Below are 20,275 nucleotides of genomic sequence, written 5' to 3'. Positions count from 1 at the left end.
ATACCTCTTTTCTTTGCTAAACCTGAGATTTGAGCTCCATCTCATCGAAAGCTGCTGCTCTGCTCGGAAATGGTGGGCTCAATCTCAATCCCTACCCCAATCGCTTTCCCCAATTCCACTTCTCTCTCTTCTCCTTCAATCCTTCCACTCCGTCGATCCCCTCTCCTCTCCCTCTGCAACCGACGCCGCCGCTTTCAATTCCGGCCCCTGGTTCTCGTTTCCTCCGCCGCGGGTGTCGCCGCCAATTCCGTCCCCAGAAATGGGTCCTACACCGTCGGCGACTTCATGACCACCAGGGAGTATCTGCACGTCGTCAAGCCCACCACCACCGTCGACCAAGGTATAATCTTGCCGCGACCTCAAACCCTCAGACCCTCGAAGCTCAGGCTTTTTGCTTACTGATTGATTGATTTTTCTATTTTTCGCAGCATTGGATGCTCTTGTGGAGAAGAGAATCACCGGTTTTCCTGTGATTGACGATGACTGGAAACTCGTAAGTCAATAAAAAATCTTATCTTTTTTGTTTCCCTTTTGTTATTTATATATAATTATATAAAATATGTAATTTGTTAAAATTTATGTAATATATTTTTTTTTAACAAATGATAATCTCACCTGTTTGGGTTAACAACTTGGTATTGTCTGCATATGATTTTGTGTTGCTTGCTTACACCTTGATTTGTGGGTTTGTTTAATGTTCTGCAGGTTGGTGTTGTTTCAGATTACGACTTATTAGCGTTGGATTCCATATCCGGAAATATAAAAGGTGTGCGTGTTTTTACATCTGAAGATTTAAAACTTTTATTTTCTTGCTTCCTGTTTTTGGGTTTGTTTTGACTCTTGAGGACAAAAAATTAAATTTTTTCATATCAAAATACATAACATCCTTGTTTGATATAACAAGTTAGTATATCTATTGAGTTTGGTCGGCTGTTAGGAAATCTTAATGTTGGTTAGTGACTTCTGTGAGAATGTTTAATTTTTTAGATCTTAAATATTAGGTTGATAGACGTGTCATGCTATCTGAATCGTAAAGTTGAATCTTAAGAAAACCTGGGCTTATGAGCATATACTAAAGATAATGCAAATGTTAACGGAATCTCAAAAATAATTTAAGAGTTCCTTTGGATGCAAGGTATCTGAATATGTAAAGTTCGATTCTAGTTTTCTCTTGGTATTAGTGTCAATAATTTTATCTTTTGAATGTCCAATGATTTACGGATTTGATAAAGAGGTAGACATTCACAAAGAAGAGGATTGAGGGGAGAATTGCATTATGCGAGTGAATATTTGTGGTACTAGTTTTTGACATCAAGTAAATATATCTCCATATTCGTTTCTTCTTACGTTGAAAAAGGGTGAGAGAAGAACAGAATAGTCAAGTAATCAACTTATCATCTGTTCTACTTGAATCTTTGGTCAACTCTTGATTTTCAGTACATTGCATCAACAATTGTAGTTTCATTAAAGATATCACTTAATTATTTAACTTTGCCAATGTAGTGGCGTTTATGCATTGTGGATTGCCACTTATGCCTGGGATTTTTAGTTAGGGGGCCTTGAGGTTTTTGCCTTTAGGGGCATTCAGTAAACTCCTAAAAGGGGGCCATGATACTTATATTAATATGAGAGGAATTTGAATTGGTAATCACACTCCCCCCTCTCTCCAAAAAGAAAAAATGTACCAGCACAAAGTTTGAGCAGTGTTCTAAAAAACGCCCTAGGCGGCGCCTTGGAACCAAGGCGATTTTGTGCAAAATGGCTGGAAAAATTGGGGTGGCTCTAGACGGCCGCCTAGGCGGCTGGGTGGTTTTTTTTTTTTTTGTGAAATTTGTTTAAAGTCTAAGTTCTAATTATACCTTGAAATTTTGTTAATTTTATAGAATAGGTGTATTGTGCATCAACTTAAATTCCAGGATGCTAACGATAAGTATCTTACATTACTAAATTTCCTTATTTTCCTCTTATTTTCCATTTTATGTTGTTTTAAATTGTGAACTTGTTGTACATGTGTCATCCTACAATACTCCTCACTATGGTTATATGGCATATATGCTTAATGTGCTTTTAAATTTTGGACTTGTTGGATACTCTTTTTGCATTTTATCATTCTTTTATTATCTTATCCATGGATTTCATACAAGTATAATTTTTTGTAAGTGTCAATATGCACTTATTTACAAGATATACAAGAAATTTAACTAAATCCTCCCGGGCCGCCTAGGCTCACTCCTAGGCGCCGCCTAGGCGCTAGGTGCTAGCCCGCCGCCCAACTAGCGCCTGGCGTTTTTTAGAACCTTGAGTTTGAGTATATGAATAATTACCAAGATTAGCTACAAAAAAGTTCTTAAATAGAGTAAGGTCATAATTAACTTCACAAAAACATAAAAGATAAATATGGTCTTGTTGCTTTGTAGCTTGGAAAAACCCAATTTTCAACAAGTGGAAACAAAAACAAAATAATATCAAAAGCTATACCACAAAGAGATGCAGCAATTGCAGCATAGAATTACTTGAAATATTGATTTTCTCACATATTTTAGCTGCAACGTTTAGTCCTGAGTTTAATGAAGGTTGGACTTGGGTAGAGAGCCTAAAGTAATAAATTGGGGACCTAAGGCAAGTGTCTCACCAGGGGCCTGCCTTGGGGGTTTTTCGTTAGCTCTAACTTAGTTGTTCTTTTTGTTTTCTTTTTTGGGAGAAATGAAAGGAGACTTATATAATTATTATTTTTCTCTCAGGTGGTTGTCAAAGTGACACAAACTTGTTTCCAGATGTTGATAGTTCTTGGAAAGTATGTAAGAAGTTGGTTTTTTACTACATTAGTTTTTAATTTCGTTCACAACTAATCTCTCCTGCACTGTCTATTTTGTTTCAAATATGTGATGGATGATATTTTTCTCACTTAACGTGGATTATAATGTTGATTTGCAACTCTTGATAAATTTCGTGAAATGCTAATATATATGTCAGTTGTACACATGTACGTCACGTGCGGTTTATGGACCCACAGTTGCACACTACCTCATACTGGCTTGCCTTGCAAGACTGTTGGAGTTGAGAATTCTTTAGAGATATGGATTTTATGGTTATAAATGGTAATGTTAGTTTGCGGTGCTGTGGTGGGAAAGAAATAGAAGAGTTTTGATGATCGAGAAAAAGCTGCGTCTTCATTATAGGAGAGAATTAGATATTTCCTTTCCCTTGGGATTCACTTTCTAGACATTTTTCCTTTCAGTTAAATCTTTAAGTCTCATTTTGTGGGTTAAGGGTTGTGTTAGTTCTTGGTCTAGTTTTAGTTTTGTAGTCTGTTTTTCTTGTATTATTTACTTTCCTGTCTGTTGTTATAAAAATATTCTATCATTTGTAAGCTTGTTATATGACGCTGATTAGAATTAGCCTGTACCTGACATAGTGATAATCTTTTCCTGTGCTCACCACGATGATAGATGTTTTTTACTTCTTTTTCACCCGTACTATCCTTTCGTGTGACTGACTAGTGTAACTCATAACTCAGCACTCAGCAAGATGCCCAAATGTGGGATACAGTATGTAGCCTAAAATTATAACTGTGCTTATGCATGTTACTTTAAGTAATGCGTAGATAAGTATATGTATGGTTAATTGCTTCCTGAATTTCTTTCTAAATTTGGATGAGTGTGGCAGACTTTCAATGAGATACAGAAACTGCTTAGCAAGACCAATGGAAAAGTTGTTGGTGACTTGATGACACCTGCTCCGCTTGTTGTTCGTGAAACCACCAACCTGGGAGATGCTGCTAGGTAAAGGATTTAACTAATTTTCCTAATATCTTATTTGTGGTCAGAAAAATTTCTTGAAGCATAAATGTTAAATTTTCTATGACTACGTTTATTTGAGATTGAGAATATTGATGACAGGCTGAGATTTAGTTGGAGTAGAACTAAATATCTAGTACAAGTGGTCTAACTTGTTAATGTTATGATTCTGTCTTTTCATGCTAAGATGTCCTAAAATGTTATGCAACGTGCAGTTAGATGCTGTATAAGTTGTTAAACTCAACTTTAAACGATCTCTATGTTTTGGTAGGTTGTTGCTTGAAACAAAATATCGCCGACTGCCAGTTGTAGATAGTGAAGGCAAGCTGGTAATTATCCTTTTCTCTGTCTCTCCTAAACTCGAACAAAAATATAAAATATCTTCTCCGTTGGATGCCAAACTGCTGCTAGTTGTTTTTGATTGCTTTCTTCTCCGTGTCAAAAGGTTGGGATCATTACGAGGGGGAATGTTGTTAAAGCTGCCCTGCAGATAAAACGTGCAAGTGAAAATAAGCTTAGTTGAGGGGATCATCGGTGGAGCTCACAAAAAGTCACTTCAATATCACATTTATTTCTGCAATGCACACTATTAAGAGGCCGGCCGCTTATACTATTTGAAGGAAAGTTTATCATTTATGTCCTTCAGAAGGGATGTATTTTAGTTTGCTAGGAACCTTGCCTTAATATGTAGTATAGATTGCCTTAAGGCAGGGTACTTGCACTTGTATTTAGGGTTGTAAAATTATCAAACATAGTTTTGTGTAGGAGAAGAACCGACTTGCATTTGTCCCAGGCCAAATTTTGTATTGTTACGTCTTAAAGACGATGATTATTGATGTTTATAGTTTATAAGGGGCTTTCCCAACATAGCTCTTACTTTGGTGTTTGAGATTGCTCATTGTTCATGGTCATCATGCTCCCGACCACCCATTCAATTGGGTGGTTGAAAGAACACTGAATAATTTCAAGGGGACCCTTCAATCATGTAGATCCTCTGGGGATTTCGCTTATCAAAAGTGGCTTATGGCTTGTGGCGTGTGACGCTCCTCACAAGAAGGATTCTGTTTTGACATCATTATATTCTCGCTGTGGTGCGGGATTTTCAAAGCTAATCTTGCTCGGACTTTCTCAATTGGGAATTGTTTTTAGGGGATTCTGACATATTCATTCTCTATTCAGCCCTCTCTTGTCGTTTTACTAGAGCTAATAACAGGGGTCTGGCTTTTAATATCATGTTCTACTCGGTGATAACGGAGGTCTAGTTGTGATGTATTAAATTGTATTTCAACTTGGCTAGATTCTCAATTACTCTAGTGGAAAATTGGAAATAGTGGTTGTAAAAGAGTTTGTCTGGAAGTGTTTTTCGAAGTATTACTTCTTACAAAAAACACTTGGGTGAGCTTGCTTGTGATTCCTTGATGAAATCATTTTTCTAAAAGTGCTTCTAGCTCGTATAAAAGCATTTTTCTGGAGAATATGCTTCTTTAGTAAGTACTTTCTAGGAAAGCGATTTCAAACGGAACATTCTTTTTGCTTCTCGAGAAAGCATGAAAAAAGATACTTTTAACTCAAACGGTTCTGGTTTTTGTGTCAAACAATTGCTTTTACAATCAATTTCAGTCAAATATTTAACTAATTTCTCTGAATTTGTATCTCATTGCTGACTTGCCCCTTAAATTAATATTTTGACCAATTTACCTTACGAATAATGTTAAGAAGATCAAATTTACAAACTAAATGATGTGTCATCGATAAGAAATAAGTACGTTAATCAACACTTAAGTAATAATCAAATTATCAACATCTACATTATTTGATTTCCTCATGAATAATGCTAGAGAGATCCAATATACAATCAGATTTGCAAATCAAATATTATGTCACTAATAAAAGATAAATACACTAATCAACACTTAAGTAATAATCTAACTTTCACATTATTTGATTTACAAAATTTTGTTTAAATATTTGATTTTCCTAGCATTATTCTTTATTGAATACTAAGAAGGGTAGCAATATTAGATGGCGTATTTAGGTTACTAAAGATGACATACGTGTGTACTCATAATTTTATACTTAACCCGAGGATTGAAATAAAACCTAAGGGTGTGCTATCCACACATCCCTTATTAATTTCTGTTATTTGAATTTCTTCAATTTATCCGATTCAACGATTGAAAATTAAAAGAGTGTGTGAGAAGTAAAATGAAGTATGTGGATATCACACCCCTAAAACCTAATGGAAAACTAGGGTTTAACAAAAAAGATTATCTTATATGAGGATGACAAATCTAGCTTTCCATATAGACTTTTTTTTTCTTTTTAATTTTTTTGAGCTAAAACTTTCTGTACAGAAAATAAGAAAACTGCTACGTATTACAAATATATCGATTTCGGGGGGCATCTATAGTTCTATTTCAAGAAGCAACCCCCCAGGCCCTGAGGTCTCTGACATACCATCAACAAACATCTGCAACAGCAGATCTTTTGTGTATCTTACCATCTATATATCGGAGTACTAAAGATATACAGAATTTTCTCCAGACATGCATAATATCTTACGGAGAAGGATTCTCTATCCTTCTCATCTATCTATTCTTATATGTCTTTCTATTTGAACGGTTATGGTTAAGGCACGTTAACATCTTATATTGATTTTTTTATAAAAATAATAAAATAAAAAGTAATATGTGAGAAATAAGAATGAAAGAGAATGAGAATAGTAAGGTAGAGAATCTTCCTCTATATTTTCCAAGCAGAAGAGCTTGTGTCCACAGATTATGTGTATATCTCAGGCTGACAGACTGTAAAGTTCTCTAGTAATTTCCCTGGTACAGAGCAAAGCCACTTATTGTTTTGATTCGAATAGAAGCACTTAGATGATCTAGAGAATTCATGTCCGAAGAACACTCACGTTTTCTAAACCTTTCACGTAGTGTACTGTCAAACTAATGTGACAAGACACAAAACACACGCGCGCACATCTTCACATAATGCATATGGCCCCACTCATTTGGTCTGCACTCTTTACAGCTGGTACGTATAAAGCTTTTTGAAAGACATGTGGATTGTCTGCCATCTTATTTTCATATTCTTTCCATAGCTTTATATGATGTGTAATTACAGTTAAGCCATATTAATAGTTTATATTAATTTTTTAAGAAATAATAAAACAAAACGTAATAGGAATATAAAATATTGACGTGACTTAATCGTGGCCACACAAACAGGAAGATAGAGGGAGAGTACAGAAATAGAAGGGCAGACAATCCATCTCCTTTTGAAAGAGTGTTTTAGAATCCCATGTTTAATGTTGGATAAATATCAATAATCAATGTTAAATTTATAGATGCTAATAAATAATAAATACGAATAACTAATCTAAGAAAGTATGAACAACGAAATAATATTAAACAAATAAACTAATGATTGAGGTTTACATACCGTAATATTCTTGAAACAAATATTTCGTCCCTACTCAGTGCTTGTAGTTCTACATACATCTCTTTCATCAGGATTCAACGATCTAAGTTAGAATTCCAACACCGGAAAATTGACTTCTGGCGAATTTCTATATGGTTCTCTATGTAAGAAGGTTTATGATTGTAGAATAAGAATTTGATATTTTTTGTATTTTAAAGGCCATGCAGATGAATGTATATATAATAGGTTTATACTTGTTCACAATAGGTATGAAAATGAGGTGAGTATGTTGGAAATCATCTTTCATAGAGGGTGCTTTACTTTGCTTTCTTTCATCTCAACTGACTTCTTTTAAAATGATGAGTTTGTTGATAAAAAATTAATTAATTAATTAATTAAATTCGAAATTAATTTTTAGAGCCTTAAGGCTCAAGGCATATCTTTTGATAATTAATTATATATTAATTATCAATTAATTAGTACATCCTAAAGTCTAACTTTAAAATTGAGCCTAATTTCATTCTTTATGATCCTTCATTTCAATCACTATCAATAAAAAATAAAGCCTTATAAAAAGAGAAAATCTTTTGATAATGGCCAATTTAGGATAATAAAATTTCAACTCAAAATTTTCAACATTTAAGGCACTTCATATATATATATATATAGACACACACACACATAAAAGCTTCCATCAATTTTGGATCGTGCAAGAGTACCTCTATTCTTCCAAACATCTGCACTGCGGCTCTCACTTTTTTTCAAGGTATCCAAGAGATTGATATTGAAACGAGACTTTAAACACTACTAGTTGCTCTGATATAGCTGGAAGCAAACACCATTTCCAACCATCTAAATTGATGTGTGATCTGACCTCTCACGTACTCAAAACAAAACGAAGGAGAATTCCATCTCCTCTTATTCCCATGATCTCATTTCCTTTTCTCTCTTCCTCTTACATATTATTTTTTATCTTATTATCTTTATAAAAAAATCAATATAAGATGTTGATGTGATTAAACTGTAACCGTTTAAATAGGAAAGAAGGGAAATAGATAAAAATTAGAAAGGAAGAGAATCTTTCTCCAAACAAAACTCTCCGTGCATGAATATTATGGCATAATACAGAAATGCTAAAGAAAATAGCTCGTGGACGCGTCAATATGTAGTAACCGTTCATATATGTGTAAAAAATGTGAATTAATTTGTTTACTGTAAATTGTGAAGTCTGTTGATTCATGATTTGAGGACTTGTATTCCAGTTAGGATGCTTGGTCATACATAATGACCAACAGTATGTACTTAAATACGTAAATATTTTATGTAGGAGGCCGATATAAGCATATAAAAACTTTTGCCCGCCGTGCAGTGACAAGCTAGCTACATCACCATTATTTCTGGTTCCACCAATAATGGTTCGTAGTTTGGAAAATATTTGCTTCATTTTGTGTTGCTGTGATACCCGTACGTCAATCAGTGTTCTCACGGTTCATTGAAGCCAGAAAATGAAGGTACGTGTTTGACATTTTCGGGATGGTCCCATACGCATGCAAAGCGTGTATGCATTCTGAGAATCTATAAGGGGTCCTTGGAGATTTTTCTCTTTACATTTTTTTTTTTAATTTTCCCTTTTGTAATGTCATATATATAGCATTTGATTTTAAAATATTCAAATCATAAACGGCTCTCGTTAGAATTTTTTAACTATATTATTTATATTCCAAACTCTAAATCATATAAAATGTCCTACGTATTGAGCGTGTGATATATATTTTATTACCATTTGTTTTCTAAAGAGAACTCAATAACTTTTTGAATAAATCATTTATATTAAAAACTTATTGATTGATCACAAATTCAAGTAACTCGAAACTAATCAAACTCACATTTGTTAAAGAGTTTCAACATTCAAAATATGGTACATATAATATAATTAATAATATCATTTTTCTTCATTTGTAAGTGAGAAGTTTTAAATTTGATTATCGCTAAAGGCGAATTTGAATCATATTGTTAGCTCATTGACATATCCTCTTCCCTTTAATATAGATAATATCGTTTGTTAAAAAAAAAAAAATAATAATAACATCATTTTTCTTCGCTCCATTCATTAACATGTTTTTATATTCTAATTTTCTGTGCACCTACGGTTCACGTGTGTTAAGGAAGAAAAGGTATAATAATTAAGCACAAAAATAAGTGAGGGAACGGCAAGTGGTGGATTTGCCTGTTTGTTAAGTTTTATTTATTTACTTATAATTTTTTTTAACTTATTGTGTTTTGAGTTCAAATTCTCACTCATTCTCTTAGTATAGTCAAGGTTCTAAAAATCAATAGGCACTAGTTGAACAGTGGGTAGGGGCCTAACGCTTAGATGGCTAGGCGGGTGCTTGGGCGGCCTAGGCGGATTTATGTAAATTTATTATATATCTTGTAAATAAGTGTTTATTTACACCTAAAAAAAAAAAACTATACTTGTATGAATAATAAAATAATGATAAAATGCAAATTAGGTACACCATTTCCATAAGTATAACACTATGAAACCAAAAAAGAAAAAAACACACAATTAATAAAAAAAAATATAAAAAAAACCGCCTAGGTGCCGCCTAGCTCTCCACCTAGAAGCCACCTAGGCATGCCTAGCTCGCCTAGGGCCGCCTATCTTCCAGTCAATTTTTCCAAACTCCTTGTCCAAAATCGGGGCGGGACTCCACCACCCAACGCCTAGGCGGCCGCCTAGGCTGATTTGTAGAACAGTGAGTGTAGTTAGAATACACTACAAGAAAAAAAAGTTTTCCAGATAGAAAAACTTTGTCAGCAAAAAAGCCCGTTCGTTGGTAGATGATTTACCAGACAGAGGTTTGTCGGCATAAGTTATTAGGGTCAAGCTCATTGCTCATATATTTACATGACGGACACACAGATCTGGAGGTTAAGAAACGAATTGCCTGACGAGCACGTTTGTCGGGTGAAATAAAATTTACCCGACGGACATATACTTAACCGACGATATAGTTAGTCAGTTGAAAAACTATTTACGCGACGGAGGGGTACTTAAATGATGGCAAGGTACTCGTCGGGATGTCATATTTAAATAATGGTGTGAGTGGATGCTGACGGATAGCCCATTGGGTATTATTAGTTTAAGAGACGAAACTTCCATCGGGCAAAGTTTTATAATAACAAAAAAAATTGAATTTATGAATTAGAAAAAAAATTAACTACAGAAAATAAAACATTAAATACCAAGAGTTAAATTTTTTTTATTTGTAAAAAAAGAAATAAATATATATAACCCCAAAAAAAATTGTTCGCCCAAATATATTACAAAAAAAAAAAAGAAGGGAAAAATGAATCGTAAACTATGGTGGGGTCTAGTCACTAGTGAGGCGGCTCCTGGAACGACGACACCGGGGGATCTTGGGACGGTTGCTAGCAAGGTACTGGAATAGCGGCACAAGCTCAAAGGGAGGGGGAGGGCGGTGGAATCGTAATGCCAGAAGCTGAAAAGCTCTAGGATACAATTAAGAAGTACTGGCAGACTAATTCCCCTTGGCGTGCTAGCTCCTCATCCACCAGCTGAAGTGTGGAATCGCTCTAGGTTGCTATAGTGGAAGCGATGAAGAACAAAACCTGACTTTCCAAACTCGACCTGCTTCTAGGCCACAGACTTCTTTACAGCCAACCTCGTCCATTAGCATCTGGAGAGAAACCTTTGGGTTAGGTTTCAGCTCCTCCATAGGCACGTCAGGATGCTACTTGGAGAGATTGGCGAGGTACTCGTGAAGGAAAATTTGTGAAAAACATGTTCATTTAAGCAACATCAATAGCATGCAATTAACAATTAAAGGCGGAATCATGCTTGTATGCACTTAAAACAAAACATTTACCCATGAAATTCAAAGCCTAGTAGATAGGTGAACCAAGACTCAACTCAAAACAAAGTGAGTTGAGAAATCAATACCTTTGTAGATTCCTCTTTGCATAAGCAAAGGCTAATCACCCAAAGAGAGGGCCTTCATTTCTTGCATCTTAGATCCATGGATTTGGATGGATGAAAAGGTTTCTCCAAGTTCCCAAAATTGAGAACCTCTAATGATTCATCACCAAGGCATAATGAAGAAGAAATGAGTGACCTTGGAGGAGTTTGATTGCTAGATGATCCCTCCAAGGTGGCCTAAATTTTAGAGAGAAAGGAGAGCTTGTGTTCTCATCCTTTCCCCAAAAATTACCATTTGTAAATTTTAGGCTATAAAGTCCTTTATATAGTCCCTTCAAATAAGTGACCTAATGGACCAAAAACCCTATTCTTCTAACATGGCAAGCCTATAGGGTTTATTGGGCTTTCAAGCCCTTTGTTTATTCAAGTTGTCATACAACTTGAGTTAATGGGCTTGACATTCAAATCCCATTGGGCCTTGCGGCCCAAAACTAACCCGAGGTCTTTAACGAACTTATTCGTTTGATTAATTAACATATTAATTAATCCTAGCCTTAGATAAATAATTAAACCATTTAATTATTCTTACTCATCTCCGTTGTTTTTTCAAACTCTACCTTACTCGGTGAACGATCCATTAGGTTCCTTTTAGTGAGGCAGTGGACGATTAAAACTCTTTCTAATCGATTGTGAATTGAAACTTACTTTCAATTCTCCCGTTAGTGATAATACACTTTTAGGGCTTCCACAAACCATGGTTGACGCCTAGCAGCATGTCATGGTTACCCAAGCTAATCAGAAGAGGTGGAGAACCTATTCAGTTTTAGGATTACAAATGCAATACGGTCTTTCTCTAATATAATACTCTTGACCACATTGTTTGGTTTGATAGTTTATTCATGTCTACTATCCAATGTGAGTCTTGTGCTTATATGATTACCTTGAATGTGATTTGGAACACATTCCTAAATCTCATTCATACTTTGGCCAAAGATTCAAAATCATATCATAGAGTATTCTCCCTCAAACAGTTTGAAGGTTAGAGATCCCTTGTTGCGCATTCACTTGCCTCCATGGCTAAGTGGCTTAACCCCAACGATGCCATGGACATCCTCATGATGGAGTGACTTTGACATAATCAAAGATTAAGGACCTAACCACAAGACAACTGTGATGCCTCAGGTCAAAAGACTAATTTGCATTATCCCAACCATGAGTTCTCATGTGACATGAATATGAGAACTCTTCGTTGATCGTGTTCAGTGAACTCATTCTCTATTGAGCACCTACGTACTTGTCTTGATGTCACACACACCAATGACTCGAGACTAGTCACTCTCCCTGAGAGAAGACATAGCACGTACTGATCTTAACGGACTGTCAATGCCCAATTGACAATCCTATGATCAGGAACGTTTAGGATGTGTCAACGAAAGAATGGTCTCATGAATCTAACTTCTTTAGATCGCATTCTTCCAATCACATATTCCTTGGACTTATCGTTTAAGCATATAACATTTATATGAGACGGCTCAAACAATAATGTTTGCCCTTAACATTTAAACTACATTAGTTTGAAATGTCCGTAAAGTATCATCATATGATTGGTTTTAGGGCACATTTCCAACAACTCGGCCTTCTTTTGTACCATCGAAGGCTATTTAAAAAAAAAAAAAAAAAAAAAAGGAACGAAGTTAAATTAATTACAATTTAAACCATAATTATAGTAATAAAAATTATAATCGAAAGTTATGAAAAATACTTACATAAATCCCGTCTCGACCTCGTGCCTTGCGTGGGTCTCCCTCCAAACCACCACCTCCAGTGACTTCTCCTCAGCCTCTTGTAGTTCCTTGATCCGATAAGATAGGGGTCGAGAATTGAAGTAGTGCTCATACGACTTCTTGTCCCGATTCCCTTTATTTTCTGTCAAATTTTTTTGTAAATTACAAAAAAATAGTTGAAATGAAGATGAAAAAATAATTCAAAATATAAATATAAATGTTTATTACCTTATACTTTTCACTCTCAAAATGAATGCGAAACCAATCTCACTCGCCCACCCTCTCTAGAAACTCCTTAGGAGGGTCCCCTCGCGCTGCCTTAGGTGTTGGACAAGACTCGTAACACTTGTGTAGCTCGTATTTCCACTCCTTGAACTGCAAACCCCTGGTTTCGGTTGATGTATTCCATACAACCTTTATCCCGCTCGTTCCACAAAAAGTTGGACTGCAATTTTCACAAAGAAGAACAAATAATTAATTTAACATGACATTTAATTAATTTCTAAAAATATTAGGGAAATACTCAGAAATAGGACAATTTCTTAATCTTGGGACAGAAATAGAACATTTCAAGTATGCAACGTTATGCACAAAAATCGGACAGAAATAGGATTTTTCCTACACCTTGAAATGAATAAATTGTCCTCCCATATGAATGGGTTATCTAGAAATTTCAGCTCTCATTTCTCATTTTGTAGAGAGAGAAACAAAGAGAGGAGAGAAAATATCTCTCTCCCCCAATTCTAGTTCAAAAAACCCTAACCCACCCATCTTCTTCATCTAAGAGCTTTCTCTAACCCACCCATCTTCTTCATCCAAGCTCTCTCTCTTTCTTTCTGCTCTCTCTACATGTCCAATATGCCTAAGAGCTCCCTCTCTAACCCATTCATCTTCTTCGATTTTTACCTTTTCATTTGTAGGTTTTGTGAATTGGGTTTCTTAATTTTGCTTTTTATTGATGGATTTTTGGAGTTGAAGTGATTGGTTTGGTGTTTCTTGGAGGAGACCCAAATCCTTGATTTTTAATTTTTGATTTTTTATCATTTCTCTGATTTATATGTGGGTTTTCATTTCTTCTGTATTTTCCCTCCCTCTGTTCCTTCTCTCGATCCAAATTTACAAGCACTGAAATAGGGTTTGGCTTTTGCTTCAATCAAATGAAAAAACGTGTTAAGGGTTAATTGCCTTTTGGAAATGAGATAAATTTAAGGGAAAAAAGAAAAATTTGAGTGGAAAGAAGGAAGAGAGAAGGATATGGACGAAACTGTTTCGCGCACTCATTCGCTTTCTTCGTATTAAGCTCGCTCATACACTGTATGTACACGACATGCACATGTTATGCTCACAGATTTGAGCTCAACCTAAAAACCCATAGCTCACAGCTTTCTCTTCGAAATTAGAAAAATGACCCTAAATTTTAAATGAAGAATTGAAGATTCATTAATTTGAATTTGGTATCAAATTTGATTGGGTTCAAATACTTCAAGGATTTGAAAAAATTGTAGTGAATAGGAACAAAAAGACCCAATTGAATAAAAAGAAATTGTTTCACGAACTCGTTCTTTATTTTTTATTTTTTTATTTTTTTGCATTTGCAGGGCTTGCCTCTAAATCAATGGAAAAAGTAGTAAACTACATTAATGCAAAGAGTATCAAAGATGTAAATACGCACCATCTACACATAATACACCATATGCACACCACATGGACATAATATGTACAATACATGCACATCATATGCACAAAACGAGAGATACTTTAACGGCAACATATTGGTATAATGGATACAATTAAAACATAATTTTTATGTATATAAGGTTACAGTGACAGTTTGAAAAGTCTTGTTACATATATCAACCACCGCTTAACCGTGTATGTGGAAAACATGATACTTGCTGTTGTTATTTCACGGACAAGCATGACCCTTAACGTCCTCTAATTTTTTTCTTAATTTTACTTTTCCACGAGGCCAACTAGGTTGTGGTCATATTTGCTAAATTTTGAGGCACAACATACGTGCATCAGAACTAGTGAACATTCCTGATTCTCATATTAAGATGTAGCCATGCACACCACATGCACATTACAGAAAACTTTTCACAAATTTCTGCAATTGAACACTTGTATCAGAAATTGTCCATCCCAGTCTTATAGTACGTCAAAACTTATTCCACAACCCATATGCCCCAACATGAAACACAAACCCTAATTTAACTTCTAAGTATTAATTCATGTTACAAACAACCCATTTATTACATAAATCATTGATGAAGGAACTTGTGTGACATCCCACACCGCCCAGGGAAGTGATCCTTAAATGTATATTCACATCCCTACCTAGCACGAAACCTTTTGGGAGCTCACTGGCTTCGGGTTCCCTGGGAACTTCGAAGTTAAGCGAGTAGCGCGTGAGAGCATTCTCAGGATGGGTGACCCATCGGGAAGTTCTCGTGTGAGTTCCCAGAAACAAAACCGTGAGGGCGTGGTCGGGGCCCAAAGCGGACAATATCATGCTACGGTGGTGGAGTGGGCCCGGGAAGTGGTGCGCCCCGGGCCGGGATGTGACAATATGGTATCAGAGCCTAACCCTGGTCGCATGTGTGCTGACGAGGATGTCGGGCCCCTAAGGGGGGTGGATTGTGACATCTCACACCGCTCAGGGAAGTGATTCTTAAATGTATATTCACATCCCTACCTAGCACGAGGTCTTTTGGGAGCTCATTGGCTTCGAGTTCCCTGGGAACTTCGAAGTTAAGCGAGTAGCGCGCGAGAGCATTCCCAGGATGGGTGACCCATCTGGAAGTTCTCGTGTGAGTTCCCAGAAACAAAACCGTGAGGGCGTGGTCGGGGCCCAAAGCGGACAATATCGTGCTACGGTGGTGGAGTGGGCCCGGGAAGTGGTGCGCCCCGGGCCGGGATGTGACAACTTGGAACTAAACACCCTACCTTACTATGTCTGCTGAAGCTTCAATGGCCAGAAAAAATGGAACTTTCCGACCAAAACAGAAAATATGTACAAAAGCTAGCTCATTTTTTTCACCTTTCTCTCGTATCCCTTTGTTGGTATGAGGTGAACCCAAAGCCCAACTCACTCTTCTTGCCTCTCTTTGGACTTCCATCTTTTCGAAATCGGAGCTCAGAGATCTGAGGAAGGGAGAGAGAGTAGAGAAAGAGAAAGTGAGAGAAGAGAGAGAGAGAGAAAGGATGGGAGAGAGAGTAGAGAGAAAGAGAAAGCAGGAAATGAGGGTGAGAAAATGAGGAATAACCCATTTATATGTGGGTATTTTATTAATTTCGATTTTGTGCATGGTGTTCATGGCTTGTGCATGGCGGGTTTGTCTTATTTTTGTCCCAAGATTAAGAAATTGTCTCATTTTGGGGAATTTCCCAAAATATTATGACTTTGACAAAGTAGTTGTACATTTACCGAAAGCTAGCGGTACATCTCTCGATGAACCTCCTACCTATGTGAAATCCATGAATCAACATCCATAGGGCATTTGCTGTGGATGATGGCTCAGCAGTCGTGAGTCAACAAACTGTTGACATTGGCACATGCTCAGCGCTAATTGGGGGGGGGGGGGTATACAATCTAGATTGGGGCCTAGGTGGTTCAAGTGATCTGGTTTATCTTCAAGCCTCGACAAATATGACAAGTCTTCTTATTCCTTAGGCTGGTAGGGAGTTATCCTCCTGTCTTCTCTCCGTCCATCGGGCCCAACTTAGCCTCTACATTACTAGAGAGGGTGAAGTGATAGTCGGGGGTGCTGGGGAGTGGCTGGTGGTGACGGGTGTTGTGGAGTCGCTGACAGAACGAAGGGGTGACAATAATGTGGTCGAACTGGTGCTTGCTACCAACTCCGCAATTGGTGCTTAGATATCGTTGACCATCACAATACCACTGGGGGCCAACTGCTTAGCCTCAGTTGAAGATGAAACAGACCGGTGGCTCATGATTTATCGGGAAGCCATTTGCAAAAATATACCATTTCAAATATTTCCTAAACTTATATACATCACTTAACCCAATTTCAATTCAAAAACCCAAAAACATAATTCACAGATTATATTATCACCCAATTCTAATTTGTTGTTGACCCCATTTGATCACAAACCCACAATCCTAATTTCGTTGTAAAGAAGAAACCCCATTTTATCACCTGCATATTCACAAATTCACATACAACTCCAAATAAAACCCCATCCACAACTTCACACACAATGACACACCCCGACCGAGATCAGGGCGTGCTGGCCATCACGCGGAGGTGACGTAACCATGTGCACAGTGCGGAAGCTAATAAAACAATAATAGAAGAAGTACAAATAAATAAAAACTAGCATACATAAGGTAATAGTAATAAGTGCTAGCGTAAGTGAGGCATAAGTTCAGAGCATAACGCCTAAAGCAATCCAAACTAAAATGACGCGACAACAGTACACCCGAAGGTGGCCCTACGCTGGTGATCGTCTGTCAGAAATGCCGGGAAAGCCCTCTGGGAAACCACCAAACCTGCTCGACAGCTAGAACCTGGAGAGGCGCAAAACAAAAGCGTGAGTGGGCAAAAACAAAGCTTTTCGAAAACCATTTAACAAATAAGTTCTAACCCCTCGCCGTAAAACCTGTATACTTCCCAAAAAATAAACATATGTACATATATATATATATATATATATCAATCATGCTTAAGAATATACCATGTCGGAACCCCAGAATGAAATGCAAGTGCTCGGGTATAAATCATATCCATAACATATAGTCTGGCAGCCGGAGTCACCTAACGTGACCTGTATGGCTGCATCTAGAGCTCAAATCTCAATCTCAATAACTAAACCTGCCCACGAGTCGGAACCACCTAAAGTGGTCTGTATGACAGGCCTGGGTGTAATACATATAAACACTCTAGTGCAATGATCACGTGAAGGCTGTGCGAATAATCGCGGGTTACCTACGAGTCGGAACCACCAAATGTGGTCTGTACGATAAGACTGTGCACCTAACTTGGATCCAAGCTGAGCGTGTGGTGCGGAAGGTGAACATCACGTGAAGGACTGTGCCTTACTCTGGGCGGGAGCACTAACACTAGGGGTGCAGGTTATGAGCTCTCTAAGCATCTTGAATCGCTGCTGAATGTAAACATGAATAACACTTACCTGGCACTTACCTGTGCGTCCGCAGCACCCAATATGCATATGTATATATATACAACTAATAATGCAACTAACGATGCATAAATAACGATAACCTAATGCATGGCATATGGCAAATGACAATTCAAATCAATTTCTGGGAAAATATAAGTATATAGGTATATACGGAAAACCAAAAGCCCACTCACTGGTAAGTGGAAGGGTCGTAACCCCCTGCCTCGAGTGACTACGCTCGTCCTCGGGATACGTCTCACCTATATGCGAAATAACTATAAAAACGTTAATTTTAAAGCACATAACCAACCTTTATAAATAACTTCTCATACAATGCTCAAATGGGGTGTATGAATACACCAATGTGATCTACTCAACCTCAGGAACATCCCCATATCTTTAAAATAATTTTTCACCGCCGCACGCGCCCTTACGCGCCGGCCACGCGCAGGCACGTGCCTGCCACGCTAACGGCATCAACTGACGCCGTGAGGGAATATTCCGTTATCCCTAACGGTTTCCATCAACGGCGTCAGGAATATTCTGTCGTCTTCTCCGGCGAGCCTTCGGCGCCGGAAAATCGGGAATTTTTCAAACGTTGATATCTTCTTCGTTTTTCATCCACATTTCATAAAATTGGTACCAAAATGAAGCTTAGAACTATAGGAACACAATTATACCACTTTCAAGGGCTAAAATCCACAAAATCTCACCTGAAAAATCAACCCAACTCCGGCCAACTTCGAAACTAGTGATCCCGACGTCCAAAACCATCAAACGAACCACCCCGAGCCTCCTAGGGACCTCACCAAGCTACCTACAAGCTTGAAATTCCCTAAAACGTGAGAAATCACGTGTGCATGAACAGTACCTCAAATCGGACATCGTGTATTCGATGTGAAAACGAAGGTGTTCTTACCTGAAAAAGGTATAGTTGAACTCCCACAAGCCTCACGAGTCTGAAAATGTGCTTGGATTCCACGATCTGTGAAGGTTCGATGGGTGTGCGGGTGTGTCCGTACGTTTCAAAGGAAATGGGAAGGGAATGGGGCTCGGGACAGATGCAGGGAAGGGGAGAAAATAGTGAGGGAAATGTGTGGTCCACCATTAGCCAGCAACCAACCAAAAATAACCACAAAACGTAAAGAAAACGAACTAAGGGCAAACTTGTCTTTTCACACGTACGTTGTAATATTTTGGGACGGGCTGTCACACACAACCCCACATACAGACCCAATTCACAAATCTATATCATTTTCACAAATTCAATTTAAAAAACCCAAGCATACGCACAAACCCATTTCAATTTCACAATTCCAAAACAAATTAACAAATAAAATGAACTTGAAATAAACTTACAATTGCATAGTGAGAGTGTTGCTAGTTCTGAGAGCGAGGGTCGATGAACGGGATAGTGAGAGTGAGAGAACTGGGAGACTTGAGAGGGATAGTGATAGTGAGAGAACAAAGAACGAGAGTGAAAGTGAGAGTGAGATAGCATTGAGAGGGAGAGTTTAAGAGCACAGAGAGGGAGAGCTTGAGAGCACATAGAGAGAGGTTGAAATGGCGAGGAGGAAGATGCTAGAAGGTTATAACATTTTAAATTCTTACCCGACAGAAGGTTCTTCGGGAGTTCGTTGGATAGGTATTTTCAAAATTGCAACACGTGTTCGTTAACCTAACTTATTGTCGAGTAAACGATTCATTCTTCGGGCAAAATTCAAGAAAATTCAAAAATTTTGTTTGGTAAAAAATGGTGGGAAATACTGAATGCCGACGAAATATAAGTAAATTTCGTCGGGCAACTTAAAAATTTGAGGCGAATTTGACTATGAACGAATTTTTAAAAGGCTTTTTTTTTTTTTTTTTAACTTAACCGACGAACTGTCATAATTGCCCAACGAAATATTAATTAATGGACCGGCGAATGATATGGTTCCATCGGGCAATGTTAAATTTTGGGGCCAATTTGATTTTTAAACGAAATTTTTGACGGCCCTTTTTTACTTTAATCGACGGATTATATATATGCTTCCGGCAGGCAAAGATTAAAAAAAAAAAGTGTGAGTGGTGGGAAGGTTTAGAGTGATGACTTTGTTTTTTAAAGACATCATAGTGTGTGGATGGACAGTCTAGATGTAATCTGAGGTGAGATAATTGTGGGATTTTGCATCAACTATAAG

General features: G+C 37.3%; 1 protein-coding gene across 1 annotated transcript; it reads left to right on the top strand.

The window, feature by feature from the left end:
• LOC125474032 (CBS domain-containing protein CBSX2, chloroplastic-like) lies at nucleotides 1-4,673 on the top strand. The gene is made up of 7 exons (XM_048577454.1): nucleotides 1-340; nucleotides 429-493; nucleotides 706-766; nucleotides 2,742-2,794; nucleotides 3,667-3,782; nucleotides 4,069-4,126; nucleotides 4,243-4,673. The coding sequence occupies exons 1-7, from the start codon at nucleotides 70-72 to the stop codon at nucleotides 4,318-4,320; spliced, it is 702 nt and encodes a 233-aa protein (XP_048433411.1). The 5' UTR covers nucleotides 1-69; the 3' UTR covers nucleotides 4,321-4,673.
• Nucleotides 4,674-20,275: the final 15,602 nt, after the last annotated feature.

The sequence above is a fragment of a genome, unplaced genomic scaffold (genome assembly GCF_019419815.1).
Source record: "Pyrus x bretschneideri cultivar Hongxiangsu unplaced genomic scaffold, Pyrus_bretschneideri_v1 Contig115, whole genome shotgun sequence".
NCBI lineage: Eukaryota > Viridiplantae > Streptophyta > Magnoliopsida > Rosales > Rosaceae > Pyrus > Pyrus x bretschneideri.
This window is presented reverse-complemented; position numbering and strand designations above follow the sequence as displayed.